General features: G+C 41.0%; 1 protein-coding gene across 1 annotated transcript; it reads right to left on the bottom strand.

Annotated features, from left to right (window-relative positions):
- Nucleotides 1-873: 873 nt before the first annotated feature.
- On the bottom strand, nucleotides 874-20,299 carry LOC144492279 (tubulin polymerization-promoting protein family member 3-like). Its single transcript, XM_078210273.1, has 5 exons — nucleotides 20,178-20,299; nucleotides 15,634-15,693; nucleotides 6,811-7,018; nucleotides 4,800-4,953; nucleotides 874-2,245 (listed from the first exon to the last, which is right to left on the bottom strand). Exons 1-5 carry the CDS (start codon nucleotides 20,203-20,205, stop codon nucleotides 2,054-2,056), a joined length of 642 nt encoding a protein of 213 aa, XP_078066399.1. The 5' UTR covers nucleotides 20,206-20,299; the 3' UTR covers nucleotides 874-2,053.
- Nucleotides 20,300-22,664: the final 2,365 nt, after the last annotated feature.

The following is a 22,664-nucleotide window of genomic DNA, read 5'->3' as shown; positions in this document are numbered from 1 at the left end:
AGGCATCAGTGAGTGCATGAGAGCATGAGGGAGTGAGAGAGACAGAGAGGGAGGGAGTGAGCATATGTGTGAAAGAGAGAGAGTGAATGTGTATGAGAAAGGAAGTGAGAGACAATGAGTGAGTGTGTGAATGAGAGAGAGAGAGGAAGGAAGAGAGGGAAGAGCAAGAGAATAAGAGAGGGAGTATGTGTGTGAGAGAGAAGGAGAAAAGGAGTGTGTGTGTGAGGGAGAACATAAGCGACAAGAGTGAGAGGGAGTATGTGTTAGAGAGAGAGAGAGAGTGAGTGTGTGTGTGTGAGAGAGAGAGAGAAAGAGGGGGAGAAAGAGAGGGTGAGTGAGAGTGATTGAGTGTGACAGAGGGAGAGTGAGAGTGTGTATTGTTGGTGCTACTGAGCACCCCGAGACCAGGAGTGAGGTAGACATAATCACTTTTGCTCTCTTACACTATAATGACCATCTTTATTAATTGCTCATTTTAAAAAATCATCAATTTATTGCTTTGACTTTTTTTGGTGAGCAAGCTATTTATTTTCTTCATACCCCAACTTTTAAAAAAAATCATATTGTACCAAATCTTATCTTTCCAAAATTTGCTTCTCGGCACCTTGAATGAAACAAAATTGAAATGTGGCATTGGGCGAGTAACTGGCACTATTGGTTCTTATTGTACTCGCATCATAAGCTGAAAATTGCTATGATAATTTTCAAATGAGAAAATCTAGTTAAAATGTGCCCACCTCCCCAATCCACAAGTCACATTATTAGATGGGTGATGCCAGGTAAACACCAACATGGATGGATTTGGCTGAATGCAATGTTTCAATGTATTTCTATGGGACTCTTGTATTGAGGAATAATACAGGGTGGGTTCATTTCATGGAACAACCTGCACAAAACCAGACCTCAACAATGCTGTACTAGATGAAGGAAAAGATTGAAATGCAAAAAACAGCAAGGACTCTACAAATTGATTCTTCAAGCATTAAGTCTACTTTTCATTCACTAACCAATAAAACTTTATTATGGCAAAAAATAGCTGACAATCTGATTACATCATTACCAAATCTTGCAACATACCAAAAGCACTAATAATAATGCCCCTTAACAAATACTTCTGACATGCACAGTGAATACACAATGCAATACTGTTCATTAAAGATAATGGCTGCAAGATCGCAGACCAGTGAACTGTTTTGTGATAATGAATGCCTGACATGTCGAGAGGAGATTGCATCAGAAATTGGCAATATGGACGACACAGTCTTTAGCACTGCTGCCTAACAGCGCCAAGGACCTGGGTTTAATTCTGGCCTCGGGTGACTGTCTGCGTGGAGTCTCCATGTTCTCCCCGTGTCTGTGAGGGTTTCCTCCCACACTCCACTGATGTGTGGGTTAGGTTCATTGGCCATGCTAAATTGCCCCTTAGTGTCAGGGAGACTAGCAGAATAAATACATGGGGTTATGGGGATAGGGCCTGGGTGGGATTGTTGTCAGCGCAGGCTTGATTGGCCGAATGGCCTCTTTCTGCACTGTAGCGATTCTCTGATTTTTATGATTTCTATGAAATTTTATGCTGTGGTCTTTTTTTCATGTGGTTTAATTAAGAACTGTGCAGTCTAAGGCTAATGTTAAGGCAGCTGATTTGTAACGAGTATGTTTAAAATGAAGATATTCTTTCCATACAATGCAAATAGTATGAAATGCTGCTTCCAGTATCATAAAATACTTTATCATTGACTTATAGAGTGTGGTGAATACTTTTATGGCTTCTTTACTTCAGTACTAGAGTGCTGCTTGTATTAAATCGATCGGTATGTTTATTTTGAAACATAGATGTTAACTGGTTATTTTAAATACAATAGCATCTACACAAAAACTGGTAAAATATTTAGCATGATGGAACAGCATTTGTACAGGAAAATATATAAAACAATGATTCCGAAATTCAAACTTTAGGTTAAGAAGGGTGACTTAATTAATTTTATGTGCCTTAAGTAGGATAACCAAAAGGTTCCTCTTTGCTTACAACCAACCAAGAAAGTACATTTTGACGTTATTTCTCTTTAGCTTTCTCACTGTAGGTCCCAGCACCTCTGTAAGCTCCCACATAACCTGTATTTTCTGCAATATCTTCTCGGCCAGTCTTCCCTTTGCCTTTGCCGTCTTGATCAAAGCGTTCTTTATGGGAGCCGGTATATTTAGATGCATCCGTTAGTCTGTCAACAGCACCAGCCTTTGTTACTTTCTAGGAAGGAAATATTATTGCATTGAGACAGAAAGGTGCAGTTGATCCATGTCGCTATTTCTGATTGTAAGTCCAGACTCCAGATTTGCTCTTACTACTGAGTTAAGTGAAACATACAGACAGCCCATTCAAATACAACATATATTTATATTGCTGCAGAAAAGTCAAAGAACAAGATTCACAACCCGACAGAAACTATTATTGAAAAAATGTAATAAATCAGTTCCATGGAATCACGTGATTCACATGGACATATGGGATAAGCAATGGTTGCCATGGCTTCAATTTTTTTATTTTATTTATTCATCCACGGGATCTGGACATTGCCGAGAAGGTTCTTAGCCGGTCCTGATCACCCTTGGGAAGGTGGTGGGGAGCAGCCTTCTTCACCTGCTGCAGTCCCATTGTGCTGTTAGGGAGGGAGTTCCAGCATTCTGACCAGGCAGCATTGAAGAAACAACATTGTATTTCTGAGTCAGGATATTGTGGGACTTGAAGGTGAGACGTTCCCATGCAGTTACTATCCTTGCCCTTTGCGGCAATGGAGGTTGTGGGTTTGGGAGATACTGGTGAAGAAGCTTTGGTGAATTGCTGCAGTGTATCTTGTAGATGAAACACACTGCAGCCACGATGTGCTGTGGTGGAGAGAGTGAAGGTTTAAGGTGTTGGGGTGTCACTTAAGCAGACTGCTTTGCTCTGGATTAGTACCAAGCTTACTAGGTGTTGTCGGTGCAATACAATAGGAGCTCCCAAGTACCATCTGGATAATAAGTCAATTTTACAAGAGGTTAATGTCCCTTGCTGTTTTTGATTTGATTTATTATTGTCACATGTATTGGGCTATAATGAAAAGTATTGCTCTTGCGCGCTGTACAGACAAAACACACTGTTCATAGAGGACATGAGGAAGATGGAAAGGAGAAGGTGCAGAATGGAGTGTTACAGTCACAGATAGGGTGTAGAGAAAGATCAGCTTAATATATGATAGATCCATTCAAAAGTCTGGTAGCAGGGAAAAAGTTGTTCTTGAGTCATGTAGTGATCTTTGAGAGTCAATGCAGACTCGATGGGCTGAATGCTCCCTTTTCTATGTTTCTATGAATCTCATCTAGGACAAAGCAGCCCACTTGTTTGGCATGCCATTCACCAATTTAAACATTCACTCTCTCCACCACTGACACCTCCCATGCACCTGACCAAGGCAATGTAGCATGTGAAAACCTACGAGCCAGCTCTCCCTTCTTGTGCCGTCTTCTGCCTTTCCAAAGTCAGATTCAGCTCCACTGGACTGCCAACACCTGACTCAACCCGCAATGCATATACTCTTTAAAGGTTGCAGCCTAGCTTTAATAGATGTCAGCTGCTTAGGTGTCCAGCAAATCAACAGTGTGCATAGCACTGGCTGAATGCTGAAATCATTTTTTTAAAAAAAGGTAGCATGAAGCTCATATGCTGCCTGCATTGTGATCCCCACATCAGTTTTGAAGATATTCACACAGAGGGTGGTGAGTGTCTGGAACAAGCTGCCAGAGGTAGTAGTAGAGGCGGGTACAATTTTATCTTTTAAAAAACATTTAGATAGTTACATGGGTACGATGGGTATAGAGGGATATGGGCCAAATGTGGGCAAGTTGGGCCGAAGGCTGTAAACCTCTGACTCTATCACACAATGGCAGCAGTGTGTACCACCTACAAGATGCACAGCAGCAACTCACCAATGCTCGTCTGACAGCACCTTCCAAACTTGCAATCTCTACTACTTAAAAGGACAAGGGCAGCAGACACATGGAAACACCACCACCCACAAGTTACCTTCTAAGTCACACACCGTCCTGACTTGGAACTATATTGCAGTTCCTTCATTGTCGCTGGGTCGCTATTAGGAACTCCGATCCTAATAGCACTGTGGGCATTTCTAAAATACATGGTTCGAGATGGCAGCAAACTACCTTCTCGAGAGCAATTAGTGATGGACAATAAATGCTGGCCTAGCCAGTGACGCACACATCCCATGACCAAATAAAAAAATCTGTTTCCAGAAATAGCAAAACAAAATATAAAACTGCTTTGGTGATACACCAACAAGAATAGGGTGAAAGAAAGTGTGATTTTCTGTGGCATGCGTTACCCTGTGCAATGCTACTGATGGTGATCTGCAGTTGTTTAAATTAATAGTCTGCATATGATGTAGCAAATGCAAACCTTCCAACTACTTGATGAGTGACAGGGCAGTGCACTCTAAAGGAATGCAGACTGTGGTGAGATTTGATTGAGGTGTTTAAAATTATGACGGGATTAGACTATGTTTGTATGGATAAATTGTCTCAAGCAGGTAGATTGTAAAGAACAAAGGATCATACCTAAATTACCCAAAGATAGAACAAGGTTGTATATTGGTAGATCCTTCTTTTCCCAGTGCAGAAGTTGATTTGTTCTGGTCCTATCATTTTCACATTTGTACATTTCCAACAACACCCTGTGCCTGACAATTGTGTATCCGTCCAGATATGTGATGTTTCTATCCTTGCCAGTGAATTTGTGTTTATTCACTCACCGTTACACCAACATTTGTCGGATCTTTTCCAGCAATCAGCTTGTAGGCTGCCTCAATCGCTTCCTCCTTACTTTTGCCTTTGAATCTTTTTGGAGCGAGCTCTGCCAGAGCATTTTTAAACTCTGCAAAGATGATGACTCGAGCTGTCTTGGCTCTGTGCACAAATGTAATTAAAGTGCTACATTACTGATGAAACAATAGGCAAGGTGAATTCTGCAGCTATTCAACAGTTACAAAGTTCAGTTACAAACAGAAAAACTTCATGTTTAAATTACTGCAGGATTGTGCCAGGAATAAAATGCAAAGGAATGTGGCTGTGTTTATCTTTCTGATCAATGTTTTCTTATGTTTACAAGAAACCTGATTAATAAATAACTTAATATTTATTTTACATGCAATGTTCTGCCTTAAGACATTGGGAGTATTGCAGACGTAGAACAGATTAATACTGAAAATCATATGCATTAAATCTAAAGAATTTTTATTTAATTTTTACATCAAATGATTTCTAAATTTGGTTGGGAAAGGTTTGATGTCTTTGAACTGTGCTGTCTCTCTAGATTGCGTTTTCAGCCATTGTTACTTCAGTAGTATTCCAGCAAGGTGAGATGACAATAGTAATTACTTCTTTCTAATTACCTGAGGGCTCATTTCCATGTGGCATTGCTCCTGTCTGGCAGGAAATTCACTTGATTATAACTCATGGTAGATTTATAAGAGAGACGGTCTCAAAATTACAGCATTGTCATTAATGAATTACTATACATGTGGGTTAGTGTAGCACTCTTCGTCAAAGGAAATTGGATTTACCTTTATATTAACCTGAGACTACAGATTAAATGAAGATAATACCTTTTAGCCATAATGCACCGAGGGGTTGGAAACTGTGTGGAACCCCTCAGGCTGTATACTTGACATGGAATGTGTATTGTATACATCAATAATATTGCAAATGTATTCAGGTACCTCCAGAGTGGAACATGCTATATGGAGACAAGTTGTATTTTATTGCACTCTCTGTAATATTCAATTTGAAATGTTTTAGAATGTACTTACACAAATTTTATTAATAAAATATATATTTTTGGTTAAAATTAAGTAAGTCAGTTTGGTTTTTCAAAAACTTGATCATTCTAAAAATCTGAACAAAAGCAGGAAGTGCTGAAATGCAGAGATCAGTCATTGCCTCAAAAGAGGAAGACAGATTAATAGTCAGATTGCTGATCAGGGGCGGCACAGTAGTACAGTGGTTAGTACTGCAGCTTCACAGCGCCAGGGACTCGGGTTCGATTACTGGGTCATTGTCTGTGTGGAGTCTGCACGTTCTCCCTGTGTCTGCGTGGGTTTCCTCCATGTGTTCCGGTTTCCTCCCACAGTCTGAAAGACGCGCTAGTTAAGTGCATTAGCCATGCTAAAATTCTCCCTCTATGTACCCAAACAGGAGCTGGAGTGTGGCGGACTAGGGCATTTTCACAGTAACTTCAATGCAGTATTAATGCAAGCCTACTTGTGACAGTAATAAATAAACTTAAACAGTCAACAATCTGGGAAGAAATATTTCACTTTAAGGTGTGAATTAACAGCATTAAATACCTTCTGGCTAAATGCAGATTGGATAAAAATTTGATTTGAATTGTCACAAATCTTGTATAGTGCATTCACTGATACATGAGGTGACAGAGATAGCCCAGTGAACAGTGGGCAGTGGTGGACTTATGAAGATTGAGTGTTGGATTGAGATAGCTCACACCAATTTACTTAGACTTTTAAAAACAGAACAGAACCTTGACAGAATGCCCAATGGAGCCTTATTCCATTTGTTTGAACTAAATAGAAGAGGGTTCAAAATTGAAAGGAGTGTGTTTTGTATTATTCATACTCCATCAACATTTTACTTGTAGTAATCATGAAATATATCTTTATTTTCTGGACCTTGGATAGTGACTTGATGCCAGGTTACTCCATACAGGATTTGCAACGTTTTAAGTTAAAATAAATATCTTGTACCTACTTCACTTTTGAAAAGACAATGTCCACATCAGTTGAGGTGACTGCTTTGCCATCAGTGATTTTACAGTCTTTGCACAGCTTGGCCCAGTTTTTCCCAGTCATTTCATTACCAGTTGCTTTGGTGTCTCCATATGCTGCAAACTTTTTAAATGACTCCTGCAGAGATTCCATGTTGACTGAGCTTCCTTCTGCCATCATCCAGATTATAGCTAAATAATTGAAATATAAGGGAAAAGGATAAGCTACTGGAAAGTAGGTTTTGGGATCAGTACCCACTATGATTTAAATTGCCCTCATTACCTGGACAAATCTAGTCTTAGTTTTAATTAAGATTCTGCCAGAATGTTAACTTGTAAGTTTGTTTGGCTGTGTAATTAGTTGCATAATCAGCATTGAGATGTCAGTATTAGGGAAATGAAGGTCGACTACTTTGACCATCAGAGCAATATTGAAGAAATCCCAATTAATGGTGTGGGAGTAGATTTGCATTCTTTATCAATGACCTGAAACGTTAACCTTTATTCTCTCCACAAATGCTACCACAGATAAGGGGCGCCATAGGGGCAAGCACTGCTGCCTCCTGACAGCCATGATGTGGAGATGCCGGCGTTGGACTGGGGTAAGCACAGTAAGAAGTCTCACAACACCAGGTTAAAGTCCAACAGGTTTATTTGGTAGCAAATACCATAAGCTTTCGGAGCAGAGCTCCTTCGTCAGATGGAGTGGATATCTGTTCTCAAACAGGGCACAGACACAGAAATCAAATTACAGAATACTGATTAGAATGCAAATCTCTACAGCCAGCCAGGTCTTAAATGTACAGACAATGTGGGTGGAGGGAGCATTCAACACAGGTTAAAGAGATGTGTATTGTCTCCAGACAGAACAGCTTGTGAAATTCTGCAAGTCCAGGAGGCAAGCTGTGGGGGTTACTGATAATGTGACATAAATCCAACATCCCGGTTTAGGCCGTCCTCATGTGTGCGGAACTTGGCTATCAGTTTCTGCTCAGCGACTCTGCACTGTCGTGTGTCGTGAAGGCCGCCTTGGAGAACGCTTACCTGAAGATCCAAGGCTGAATGCCCGTGACTGCTGAAGTGCTCCCCCACAGGAAGAGAACAGTCTTGCCTGGTGATTGTCGAGCGGTGTTCATTCATCCGTTGTCGTAGCGTCTGCATAGTTTCCCCAATGTACCATGCACCAGGGACCCTGGTTCGATTCTTATTCTCCCTGTGTCTGTGTGGGATGTATGACTCTAACCTTTTGTCCTATGTGCACGGGGACTAGCAAGGTAAATCTTTGGGGTTACAGGGATAGGATCTGGATGGAATTCTTGTTGGTGCAAGCTTGATGGGCTGAGTGGCCAGCACTACAGGATTCTACCTGACCTGCTGTGAGTATGTTCAGATTTCCAGCATCTGCAGTATTTTGCTTCACTGGTAGATTATTGATTTCATTTAACATAACATGCAAAGGAAATCTCCCTCCAATAGAGTTATATTTGTTTTATTACTTGTTTGTATTTTCTTGCAAAAAAAAACACATTTATATAAAGCTTTTCATGATCACCAGACATCTGGCAGTGCTTTACAGCCATGAAGTACTCTTTGAAATGTTGTTACCTTTGTAATTTAGGAAATACAATTGCCAATATATGCACAACAAAGTCTCTGAAAGTGACCAGTTAATCTATTTTTGTGATGTTGATTGAGGGATCAATATTGGTCAGGACTGCTTTAGATCAACAGGAGCAGGCAGATAGAATCTTAGTTTAATGTCTCATTAAAAGACAGCACCCACAAATTTGCAGCACTCCCTCCCTCAGTAATGCAATGGCTTTGTTTTTTTGTACCCAAGCCCTGAAGTTGGACTTGAAGCTGAAATTTATGACAGAGGAACAGGGTGCTACCAACTGAGCCATGGTGACACAGAATGAACGCTTGTCACTCTTAATGAACAATACTCAATAGATCTAATTGTGCCACTAAATTGGAAATTTCCAACAAGACTGCATCAGTTCAATTAATTCTACTATTTCAATGAGCTTAGATAGTATACCAGTGTTTAAGACAGCTGTTTACAAAATTGTCTATAATGTGACTGTTACTTTAACTACAGTCCTTTAAGATCTTAGAGTCATAGAAGTCCACAGCACAGAAAAAGATAAATCTCGTCTGCATTGGACAAAGACAAACTATCTATTTTAATCTCATTTTCCAGCACATGGTCCATAGCCTTGTGTGTTTTAGCTTCACAAGTGCACATTTAAATACTTCCTAAATGTTATGAGGGTCTCTGCCTCCACCACCCTTTCAGGCAGTGAATTCCAGACTCCCACCACCCTTTGGGTAAAAACCTTTTTCCTCACATTCCCTTTTAACCTCCTGTCCCCTACCTTAAATCTATGCTCCCTTGTCATCAATCCCTCCACCAAGGGGAGAAATTTCTTGCTGTCTACTCTATCTATGCCCCTCAATTTTATACATCTCAATCATGCCCTCATCAGTCTCCTCTCCTCCAAGGAAAACAAGCCCAATCTATCCAATCTCCCTTCATAATTAAACTCTCCAGCCCAGACAACCTCCTGGTCAATCTCCTCTGCATGCTTTCCAATGCCATCACATCCCTTCTATAATGTGGATTCTAGAACTGCACACAATACTCTAGCTGTGGGCTGAATCATTTTATATAGTTCCAGCAGAACTTCCCTGCTCTCAAACTCTATGCCACAGTTAATAAAGTCAAGTATACCAAATTAGTTAGAGGAAATGTTATAAGAACAGATCTCTCCTTTTAAAAAATTAAAATAGCAGAAAAAATAGCAGTGCTCTCTGAACGAATAATGGAGCAAACTGGAGAAAAAGAAAGGTCATTATATTGACACACTGCTAAATGGTGGCAGAATATATGAAGCCTTTGTCACTGGACAACAATAGCTGCAAGCATTAGGTGCAACTACCAGCAATGGCGTGGTAGCCAAGGCTCAGTAAGCAAGCGAGTTGTGTGGGGACTGTAGCCCGCTGCACCCACCATAAAGCTGTCCTGTGTTTCAAAGTCTTGTAATCATAGAAACCCTACAGTGCAGAAGGAGGCCATTCGGCCCATCGAGTCTGCACCAACCACAATCCCACCCAAGCCCTACCCCCACATATTTTACCCGCTAATCCCTCTAACCTACACATCCCAGGACTCTAAGGGGCAATTTTTTAACCTGGCCAATCAACCTAACCCGCACATCTTTGGACTGTGGGAGGAAACCGGAGCACCCGGAGGAAACCCACGCAGACACGAGGAGAATGTGCAAACTCCACACAGACAGTGACCCGAGCCGGGAATCGAACCCGGGACCCTGGAGCTGTGAAGCAGCAGTGCTAACCACTGTGCTACCATGCCGCCAATTGTAAGTTATGCATTGCAAAAGGACATTGGCTTTCCTATGCAGGAAATCTGTGTCTGGAGGTGTGACTGAAGGTAAGATGCATCCAAGCAAAATGTATGTTGTCAGTACACTGCACAACAGAGAGTGTACCAAAGACCCAGATAAATACAAACATATACACAAGATTTGAACCTAGATGGACAAGGATGAAATGCAGAGCAGAAAGATTTTCAACTGGAAAATAGACTTTCCACATTGTGGATCTGTGGATGAAGTCAAACTGTTAGAAGCTTTTGTTACTATCAATACCATTTGCCCAGGTGAATGTGGCTCAGATTATTTTTTGGTGATATCTATTCAAGTTCCAGGATATGTCCTGACCGAGGCAAATTCAAAGATGTACAAGACGTGCCTACTCTCCATGACAAAGGGGACTTGCAGAGATGCCACAGACTTTTCTATCATACGATACCCAACTTTGCTAATAGAGCATCATAGCTATCAAGGAAGGATGTTCCATGTGTACAGTAGGACTCACTTACACTTGCATTGATAGGAGAAACACGTGTTCTACAATACTAAAACCCAAGAACAGAGACAATCTTAGGAGGTCGACACATCTCCAAATGATTAGGGACATGCATAATGCAAGATGGCATGCATTTAGTTCCAAAAATCTATCAGAAGCGCAGTCTAATTATTCAAACATAGCGCATGAGACATTTGCTCTGGTATTCGATATTCACAAGGTTCCACACATACATATTTGGTAAATGATTCATTGTGTGGAAACTGACCATAAACCATTGGAAATTATTTTGCGTAAGCCACGGCTTCTGATAAAAATACAGGGCTATGACTTTGATGTCCATTACAAACCTGGCAGCAAATTGGTTACTTCAGACACATTGAGCAGGTTACCCAATCCAAAAAAATAACTGTGGAAATCTCATTGGACCTATACGTGTGGACATTGATGTAGAAGATATGCTTAGTATCATTCATGATCAAATTCAATCAATTCAAGTGTAGCTAACTTCAGGAGGAGACAGCAAATAATCCACACCTGAGGGTATTATGGAGAATCATGGTAGAAGGTTGGCCTGACATGATACCAGCAATGGCAGACACTCTTGGATGTTCCTGGCTGTACAGAGATGGACTACATATTTCAAGAGGTATGCGATTCAAGGGAAAATAGGTGGTTGCACCTGAAGTTCTTCGTCAGGACATATTATCACAGTTAGACCAGAACATATGGGCATAGAGCGAACGCACCCAGCAAGGTATATTGGCCCAGGTTCAACAACGATATTGAGAAGACATTGAGGATGTGTGCAGCACGCCAGAGGCACCAGCCACATCAATGCAAAGAACAAGACACATTATATCCTTGGTCTAAAATCGCTATGGGTTTATTCACTATCAATGGCAATGACTTTCTCCTAGTCATTGACTATTTTTCCAAGTTTCCACTCATCAGGCAATTGAAGGATACCTCAAGTGTGTTTGTGGCATACATAATGAGTTCAATTTTCAGCGTGTCTGGTATGTCTGAAAAGATTATATTGGACAACGGGCCACAGTACACTGGCAGATCTTTTAGGGACAATGTTCTAAATGGTGTATATGTGACAGCTTCACCACACTATACCAAATCCGGCTGTCTCACTGAGCAAATGATGCACACTGTTAAGTCATTAATCAAAGTGCAGGGAAATAAAACAAAATCTCTGCATAATTACATTTAAGAGCAACACCTTTAGTCATGAGCTTACTTTATGGTCACCAGTGGAAAATATATTCGGAAGGCAGGTTAGGACAACTTTGCCAGGCCATTACCTGTCCCATTTCTCAGAAGTACAGGAGAAATTTCTCAAAAAACAAGGGAAAATGAAGATGACGCGTGACTGACATACAGCTGTGGGATTGCCTGGTGTGCACATAGGACAAAAGGTTAGAGTCATACATCCTACACAGGGAACTTGGCTATCTACAGAAGTATCTAAAGTGTGTAAAAGTCTTGGATCTTATAAAGTAAAACACCAAATGGAACAACATGAAGATGGAGCAGAAGGCACATTTCTATAACACCTAGCAGTCCAAATGTACCCAGAACACATCCTAAGATGGACTTGGAGAGTGAAATTGTGGAGGACCACCATGAAAACCATCAGCACAAGATACCAACACACCAACAGGTCAAGAACACCCAAGACGATAAATCTAGATCTCAGGAAGATCATACCATTATAAGAGCTTGGAGGATTGTTAAACCATCTATATGTTATCAAGACTTAAATCCTTAAACTCTTGAACAGAGAATTATTTATTATGAAAATAGTTTTTTGCAACTACCCTAATATATTTTTAATTATTGGATATAATGTTATCCTGGAATAGAAGGGAATGCAGTGATATTGCATAAAGAGAGAATATGTGAAATGAACAAGTAGCCAGGATGTAAATCCTGTGATCAGCAGACAGTCTTCAGAAAAGCTTACAGTTTAGCTCATAGCATGTGGTGCGAAGGAGTTGCAGTTGTATTTTCCTGTTAACAACAGCGACTGAATCTTTATAGTAAATCTGTCTGCTGAACAATCTGTATAGTATCTTCAAATAAACTGAATCTATGTTTAGTTTACCAATCCCGTTGAGACAGGTAAGTTTGTATTAAGCATGCATGTTGTATAAATACAACAGTTACCATTGATATCAATCTGTAGCATGTCAGCTATTCACTTTGGTCAAAGATACTCTCGTGTACTCGTAAATTGGAGACAAACAAGCAAGGAGGTGGCATGGCTAACGATATTAATGTTTTTGCACTGTCAATAAAGATATTTAAGTATCACCAGTGGCCCAGTTGGTAGCACTCTCTGGGCCCAATTTTATCATCGCGTTGCGCCCGTTTTTAGGCGCAAAAACTTGGTAAAGTCAGGCGTGAGGCAAGTAGCGCAATCCGCACCTGCCTCCGTGCCGGTTCCCCCTTTACCAAGGCCTGAAAATGGCCGCGATCGGGACCGCGCCCAAAACAGATGCAACACCCATTTAAACTGACTTAATGGGCTGCACGCCCAACTTTATCAGCGCTTCCCCCTTTACCACCGCATTCGCCCATCTGGAATCGACGCGAAGCAGACATGCTCCATATAAGTTTGATTTGGGCGCTCCATCAGTGAGGGGGGTGAAAGGGGGGGGGGGGGTCCGCTGCCACTCTGCATGTGATCAGTGAGGGAGAGGGGGATCCACAGCCACTCTGCCTGTGATCAGTGGGGGGAAGGGGGTGTCCACTGCCTCTCTGCTGGAGATCTGTGGGATGGGCGGAAGGGGCCCGTGATCGGTCTGCGTGGTGGAGGATAAGGGTGTCAGTAATATTGTGGGGGTGGGGCAATGTCCGTAGGGGTCAGGGGGAGGCATTATCCGGCCCGGGAGGGATGTGGCAGGGGAGCAGCATTCTATCATTTTTCTGTGCATGCGCAGTTGGAGGTACCGATCGAAGCTGCAGGATTTCAAGCCCGTTAAGCCCCACCCACAGGCTTGTGCAACATGATTCAGACTCGCTGATATTTCTTCAGGCAGAGTGCGTACGGGGGTGCCTCAGAACGGGTCTAAAAGTCGGATCTGAAACACCCAGCACTTAGAATCAAAATGGTAAGATAGGGTCCTCTGAGTCGAAAGGGGTGACCTTATGAAAAAATTTTAAGTTCAGGACGAGCGTGAAAATAGGAGAGTTTCTGCTCCATTTTTTGTGCGATTCCAAATCTGCAATCTGATGCACTCAGTGCATGAAAAATCAGCAAAATCTGTTTCTCACCTGTAGGGGGTGGGGGCAGGGCTTAAATTGCTGGCTGAGAGCAGCAGTGGGTGCAATTGCGCATGCGCACATCCCTCTGCGCTCTTGCACAATCTTACCGGCTCACCCTACCTATCGGGGTGTGATGGTAAGATTGCCCCCAAGGATTATGAGCGAAAGTTCCACTCCAGAACTTGAGCACAAAAATCAAGGCTGATGCTTCAGTGCAGTCATGAGAGAATACTGCACCTTTGGAGATGCTGTCTTTAGTGCCAGACAATAAATGCCTCACCTGCTCTCTCAGATGGATATACAAAATCCCATGGCACTATTTTGAAGAAAACCAAGACAGTCATCACCAAAGTCCTGGCCAATATTTATCCCTCGATCACAGCTCCAGGCACTCGGGTTCAATTCTCGCCTTGGGTGACTGTCTGCATGGAGTTTGCACGTTCTCCCAGTATCTGTATGGGTTTCCTCCGGGTGCTCTGGTTTCCTCCCACAGTCCAAAGATGTGCAAGTTAGGTGGATCGCCATGTTAAATTGCCCCTTAGTGTTCCAAGATGTGTAGGTTAGGGGATTAGCCATGGTAAATGTGTGGGGTTACGGGGATGGTAGTGGGGGAGGGAGAAAGAGGGCCTGGGTAAAACCCGATGGGCTGAACGGCCTCTTCTGCACTGTAGCGATTCTATGATACCTCATTGGTTATAACATGTTTTGGGATGTCCAATGGTCATGAATGCATGACATAAATGTAAACCTTTTTAAAGAGAATGCTTCACATTCAGTCTCCATCATCTTTTGCTTTCTTTACTTGGAGACATAGAAACGTTTCTGAAAAAATTCTTACTAGTTATGATTAAATTCAGGCCCATGTGATATTTCAATTTATGTCAACCTGCAGCACTCCTGGCTCTATGTCCAAAAGATTGTGGTTCACAGCCCATTATTACAACAATAATCTGCATTTATATTGCACCAGTATTACAACAATAATTTGTATTTACCAGCAATGCCAAAGGCACCGTCTTCTGGATTACTTCTTGAACTGCTAGCTCAGGTTAACATAATAGATCTTGTGGGACAATTTTAAGAGTAAGGTGTCCTGTCCTCGATGCTCAATGTGACCAACATTCCTTCGTAGACAAACTGCACCAAATGCAGCTGCTTACTATGTTGCACTGGCTGTACAGTGAATGGACTTCAAAAGCAGTCCTTTTTTAAAGTTTATATGTATATGGTATAATGCAAGTTCTTTCTTCTAATTGGAGTTAAAAGCTCTAATATAAACTTTTACTGAAGTAATTATGAGGAGTCCCTGGAAACAAATGACTGCAGTTTCCTCGAATATTTTAGTTTCTGCACGCAATTGATGGACGTAGGACAAGTGGTTCTTTTGCTGGCTGGAAGATGCACATTATGAAGGTAACAATGCAGTTTGTACAAAGAGGTGAAAAATAATGCAAATAGGTCATAATTTGCATTATATAGCTTGAAATATTTTAGCATATTTAACAGTTCCGGTTAATACACTGAAGTCTGGAAACAAGTTAATGTTGCTTATTTGTTCAATCTGTGCAGACATTCTTCACCTATTACACAGATATTCAAATTTATCATGTTAAACAGGGAGAAATTAGTATCCTTACCTCTCCGAGTTCCCTCAGCTTTGTTCCGGAACCTTGTCACAAAGTCCTTCAGTTCCCTTTCTGTAACAAAATGTTCCTTTAAAGAGCTGAAGAGATGTTATTTTCTGTTTTTCCTGTAGCCATAGCAACAAACTGTGTAACATCAGGAGGGCGTGATAAAATAGCACAACACAATAACGGGTCATTAATTATAGCTGTAGTTGCAACAGCTTTGTTTCAATAATAGTTCACGTTAGTTTATAGAAGCTTGTTCAATAATTGTTAAATTCTCTACATGAAGAATAGGTGCAACAATTGTTATAAATAGCACTGTGGAGGCACTTATCCTTTTTAAAAAAATGTTAATTTAATTAACACTTTTACATTCAAATTATCAGGGAATCTATCACTAAATCAGTTTATTCAGAGTTTATCCACCCTCTCTCATTAGCTGGAGTAACTTTTTTTAAAAAAATAGGTTTAATTGAGAAATCAATGCAATGGGCCAAGGGCCTAATTGCAGGAAACTATCAAAGTTGAAAAAGTACCTGGAAGTCAAAGCAAAACTGGAGTGATGATTAAGTGATGCTAAATTTAGGATTTAGAAACTTTAAGATTAAAGGAGTGAGGGAGGAAGGGGAAGAGCTTCATAGTTCTCAGATTCTAGGAGAGAATAAGTTACAGAAGAAAAGTAAGTTCAGTTTTCATTTTACAGCATTGTTACAATTTGGTTTCTCCTGCTACTTTCTCTCTCAGGAAAGCCTGTGCTTGCTACAATCCAAAGCAAGGCCAATTTTTCATCCATCTCCAGCTCTGCACCAACCCCACCTTCATGTTTCAGTGAAAGTTTGACAGACCTTTTCGTAAGTACCCACTGTGGCTTCCACTGAATCCTGCAACTCATTAGAGTTCAGCCAAATTAAATACTCATCAGGAGAGCACCAAGCGAGTCTACTGTCTCAGATTGGCCTGTTCTCCATTGCAGGAGAGACTCCTGGTCAGCCATGCTTGATGTGGAGTGGTACCCCTCAAGCACAAGTCCCTAGTGATAGACTAGTGACCTGTTCTGAGAATTACTTGCTCTGGAAACAAATGAAAATCTGCCTTAGTGTACAACTAGGTATGGGAAGAGAATTGGAATTGTACAATGCAGTGACTGGGAATTGGGGTTGGATTGCACGTGAATAAGAAAACAAAGTAGAAGCAAATCTTTACACGTAGCTAACTTAAATGAATGGAACATGGAAGGATATCTCTTTATATGATGGCATGATGGTGATAGAATTGCAAAATCATTTGAGCTTAGCCCAGCAAAACTTAAAACAGTTGAGGCAAATTGCATAGATGCCTTTAAGGGAAAGCTGGATAAACACATGGGGAAGAAAGAAAGAGAGATATGCTGGGATGAGATGAAGGAGAAAGTAGGATTGTGTGGAGCATAAACAGAGGCATGGACCACTTGAACCATATGGTCTGTTTCTGCGTTGTAAAATACTATGTCACTACTACTAAGATCAAATTAAAAGAGAGGTCTCTTTCACATGTCAATATAGCTTAAATCAATTAAGTATAAATAACTGTTTAAACTGATTGTAGTTCTTTGGATTTTATTGTACTCGTGTCTCCATGAACAGCAGCACAGGCTGTGATCTGCTTTCAGCCCAGGAGATGTTTCTCTGTAACAATCCACCAGTAATTAGGATTGGTAACTAGCTTACTAACTTTCTTTTCCTTCCTCCCAAAGAGGAAGTTGGTTCCAATTCAGAAAATCACTATGTGAGCGATTATGACAGCTGCCCGGTATTTACTGCAATATGCACATCACATCATACAGCAATGTGGTGCAGCGCTATATCACTAGAGAATATACCTTGTAATAAATCAGTCTGATCATCAACTGTCATCTAACCTTTAATGAAACTGCTCAATTTAAATCAAGCAATTTTCGGACATTATAGTGGACATAGGCCCATGACATGACACTGCCCTTAATTCAGCATTTGATGGCTGAAAATTACAGTGTCATTGAGAGAATTAACTGGATGGCTGAAGTAGGAAATGGAATTGGAAAATTTCATAACTGCATTTAAGGGGAAGCTGGATAAAGACGGGAGGAAGGGTAAATTGATGGGATGAAAATGGGAGGGAGGGTTTTGTGGAACATAGACATCAGCATGGACAAGTTAGGTTGAAAATTCTATTTCATCATAGAAATCATAGAAACCCTACAGTACAGAAAGAGGCCATTCGGCCCATCGAGTCTACACCGACCACAATCCCACCCAGGCCCTACCCCCATATCCCTACATATTTTACCTGCTAATCCCTCTAATCTACACATCCCAGGACACTAAGGGGCAATTTTAGCATGGCCAATCAACCTAACACGCATATCTTTGGACTGTGGGAGGAAACCGGAGCACCCGGAGGAAACCCACGCAGACACGAGGAGAATGTGCAAACTCCACACAGACAGTGACCCAAGCCGGGAATCGAACCCAGGTCCCTGGAGCTGTGAAGCAGCAGTGCTAACCACTGTGCTACCGTGCTATTTCTGTGCTGTAAAATACTTTGTCATAACTATTAAGACCAAATTAAAGGAGAGCGTAGGAAATGAAAAAAGAAATGGATCACAGTTGAAATAATCTTATCGACCGAGGCCCAGTCATGTTGTGGGAACTTAATTTTGCAAACCCAATCCAATGCATTATCAAAGCATGCAACATACCAAGCAAAACAAATCCCGGGTTATATAGAATATTGGCGTTTGTTGCCCATCCCTAATTGCCCTTGAACTGGATGGCTTGTTAGGCCATTTCAGAGGGCAGTTAAGAGTCAACCACCTTGCTGTAGGTTTGGAAATGCATGTGGGCCAGATTGGGTAAGGACGGCAGACTTTCTTCCCTAAAGGGTGGGTTTCCTCCGGGTGCTCCTATTCCCTTCCGCGGTCCAGAGACGTGCGGGTTGGGTTGATTGGCCATGCTAAATTGACTCTAGTATCAGGGAATTAGCAGGGTAAATATGTGGGTTATGGGAATAGGGTGGGATTGTAGTCGGTGCAGACTTGATGGGCTGAATAGCCTCTTTCTGCACTATAGGGGTTCTATGGATTCTAGTGACCCAGACTATTTTTTTACAACAAGACGATAGTCTCATGGTCACTATTACAGAGAATGGGTTCAATTCCACCAGATGCTGTGGTGGGATTTTAAGCCCAGAGCATTCGCCTCTAGATTATTAGTCCAGTGACAATACCACAATACCATCTATTGCAGGCGTGACCCACAAAATGTCAAACCTATCTTAATTTTTCAGATACCGATCAGCCCATTTTGCAATTGTAGCAATTTCCATTTTATAATTTCAAGCTTCCACCATATGTAATTACTCTCTCTACTGGGTAACTTTGTATAACAGAACAACCATTAGAGACATTGGACGGAATTTTACCGCCACATCCACCCCAGAATCGGGGTGGGCGTGGCTTGCAGAACAGCCTCGGGTGGAATTTTACGAGCACCGGCAATTGGGTGGGATTTTCTGGCTGCGCTTGCCTCAAAACCGGAAAATGCTGCCCGAGATGAATGGGCCTTTCCATGGTCCACCCCTCATCCACCCCAATTCCCGTGGTGGGAAAATTTGCCCCATTAATGTTTCAATTAGTGCTTAACTCCACAACAATGTGTATCAAAAAGTGCAAAGAGCCGTAAAGAAATGTGAGGAGTTTATAAATTGCTGATTTTATGCTAGTGTCAAACAAGATCCGCAATTAATTACTTAATATAGCTGGTGCATTTTCAGATCAAAATGATGAATTAGTTGAATTTGGCTGTGGTGCTGCATCTATGTATATATAGCTAGCCAAAACTGGGTGGATGATCAAATAGATTCAGCAAAGAGTTCCTTCATGATCATAAGTGTGGAGTTGCTGCCAACAGCTCATAAATCATGCAAGGTTTAGTGCTTACATAATGTCTGCATTAAAAATTATGCAGCCTTCTCCACTAGCAATTTAGACACACCACTTGATCGCTCACAACAAAGAGCCAAAAGCTATTGTTACCAAGGTAGCAGCAAGATGACCACAGAAATAACAAGGAATTTATAACCCAGTTACTCAACTTTATAATGCTTACTGGAGACAGCTACATCGACTTGAAAATGCAACATATAGACTTGACTCATGTGTATTTGTGGAACTTTGTGATGACCGGTCAAAAGAACTCTGCTCTTCAAATGGAGATAACAATCTTTAACACTTGAGTTAATAAGAAAATATAGATTATTTTGTGTTAAGAAATCAGTGTCAATGAATTCCTGCATCTTGCAACTGATTTTAAAAAAGGCAGTATTAAAAATACAACTCATCTTGTAAGGATGAGGTGACACATCTTGCTGCAGCAAATCAGAACTGCCTTAATACATGTTGAGATATTCTGCAAACTGTACAAGCTCAGTTTGGGGAAGTTTTATATTTGTTACCTCTGCATCTTCTCATGCCAAGCTGCCGTTTCCATAAGATATCAATGGCAGTCTAGGATTTTTAAATAAGCTGGCACACGTACCCTGCTTAAGAGCTCTTGCCTTAAGCATAATCCAGTCTGGCCACTTCCCACAAATAGCTACATTATTTATATCTGAAATAACCGGTGAGCACTCTGTACTATATTTTTAGCAATTGTAATGAATTTCGCAAGTCACTCTGAACTCAAACTGTAGCAATTATAAATGGCTACTATAGAAGAATTCAGCTTTCAGACTCAGCTAATGATTGCACTTGAACAAATATTTAGTTAAAGTAAACAGGTTTTCAACAGTCAGTATCCTTCTGGTGCAAGTTACAAAGTCAGCAGTGAAAACCCAAACATTACAACCATGGAAACTAAAGGACATACAAATCCAGTGTTCATGAAACAAGTTTCTGCTAAAAGTGTATAGTCTGATCATTAAAGTTGTGAATCCCCATGTAACATTTCACTGATCAAAAACAATCGTTTGGCTTTCAAAGCATCTTATTTTTCCCAATAGCAGCAGAACATGGTGTTGTGGAATTTTGCTCTGGGATAATTGAAGTCTTTTGTCAGTTACAAATCATTCAATATAAATCAATTTTAGTTGCTATCTCTTTTACCAAACTGCTGCTGTACCCCCTCCCCCACAGCACCAGCCCCCTCAGCATACAAGTGCAAAGCACTGAGATATTTAAATATGATTAGATGCTACATTTTCTTCTCCCATAATGCAAGGCCATTTCCTCCTGAAAGAACTGATGTACAAAAAAAAGACTTGCATTTATATAGCACCTTTCATGACATCAGGACATCCCAATGAACTTTACAGTTTGAAGTGTAGTCACCAATATAATTTAGGAAACTGGATAGTCAATTTTCACACAGACGAGTTCCACAAACGGAAAGGTGATGAGCAAACTAATCATCTGTTTTTATGATGTCGGTTGAGGGATAAATAGTGTCCAGGACACTGGGATAACTCCCTGAAACAACACCATAGGCTCTTTATGTCAATCTTAGAAAGCAAACAGGTCCTCAATTGAATGTCTCATCCGAAAGATGGCACTTCAGACAGTGCAGTATTCCATTGGATTGTCAGTTTAGATTTGTGTCCTAAAATCTCAAGGGTGGGACTTGAACTAACGACCTTTGGTGAGGCAAGGGTGCTGCCAACTTGAGCCACAGAAGTACATGTACCCCATGGAAACACACAATTAGCATTCACTGACATGATACAGTTTTAAAGCAAAAAAAAAACATTGAACTGGACAGCAAGTCAGTGCATACAAGTCAGGTCCTCAAACATTTGCTTCAAGCATTGTAAATTTTGAAGAATGCACACATCACAGTATGTCAAACTGACAGCATTTCAATTCGCTATCTTACTAGTGTTTGGGAGGATCAGATGGAAGGCAAGATAGGGGGATGTCAGGACCAATCAAATCGTTGTCTTCATTAAACTAATTGACCCTGGAATGCCATACCAAAATGTTGTGTTCACTATCATTAACAACCTCAAATACTAGGTTTTAAAAACACGTATAAACTGTGTAGCAGGTTGGCCCACAATTAAAAGAGAAAATACAGATTTAAAGTTTGGAAAGAAGCTGTCGTCAGTTCTAAGTTTGGTTTGATGGGTGATAGTATTTCAGGTACAGCATGATTGTTGTCCAAGCTGAACAATTTAGGATTAAGCAAGATATTGGTCTGTTCGTGATCAGTATTAAAAACTCAGTCTACACTGCTGTTTTGGCTATATTAATTAGCATTTTTTTTCATAATTACGTTGCCCAAAGAACATTTATTATCCAAGGATATTGTCAGTACAAAGTAAGTACATGGTCCATTCTCACCTCCAATTTTTTCCTGTAGACGTTTGACTTCTTGACCAGTAAGATGCTGCTCATGTTTTGCTCCAATAAAGTGGCCCAATCCTCATGTGTGACCCTTGATTGCGAGTGACAACAACTATTCATCGGTCAGAACATGGAATACAGGAGTTGGGATGTCTTGTTGAAGTTGTATAAGACATTGGTAAGGCCACACTTGGAATACTATGTGCAATTCTGGTCACCATATTATAGAAAGGATATTATTAAACTAGAAAGAGTGCAGAAAAGATTTACTAGGATGCTACCGGGACTTGATGGATTGAGTTATAAGCAGAGGCTGAATAGACTGGGACTTTTTTCTTTGGAGCGTAGGAGGCTGAGGGGTGACCTTATAGAGCTCTATAAAATAATGAGGGGCATAGACAAGGTAGATAGTCAATATCTTTTCCCAAAGGTAGGGGAATCTAAAACTAGAGGGCATAGGTTTAAGGAGAGAGGGAAGAGATTCAAAAGTGTCCAGAGGGGCAATTTTTTCATGATGTGGAGATGCCAGCGTTGGACTGGGGTAAACACAGTAAGAAGTTTAACAACACCAGGTTGTGTGCCTTTTGCTACCAAATAAACCTGTTGGACTTTAACCTGGTGTTGTTAAACTTCTTACTGCAATTTTTTCACACAGAGGGTGGTGAGTGTCTGGAACAAGCTACCA

This window comes from Mustelus asterias, chromosome 4 (assembly GCF_964213995.1).
Source record: "Mustelus asterias chromosome 4, sMusAst1.hap1.1, whole genome shotgun sequence".
In the NCBI taxonomy this organism is placed as follows: domain Eukaryota; kingdom Metazoa; phylum Chordata; class Chondrichthyes; order Carcharhiniformes; family Triakidae; genus Mustelus; species Mustelus asterias.
Note: the sequence above shows the minus strand (reverse complement) of the source record. Positions and strands in the feature narration are given on the sequence as shown.

Coding starts and splice junctions, on each gene's coding strand:
- LOC144492279 (XM_078210273.1), bottom strand. CDS start 20,205: ATGCTTAAGGCAAGAGCTCTTAAGCAGG. Junction 15,694..20,177: donor GGCAAGAGCTCTTAAGCAGG/GTACGTGTGCCA, acceptor ATTTTGTTACAG/AAAGGGAACTGAAGGACTTT. Junction 7,019..15,633: donor AGCTGAGGGAACTCGGAGAG/GTAAGGATACTA, acceptor TCAATTATTTAG/CTATAATCTGGATGATGGCA.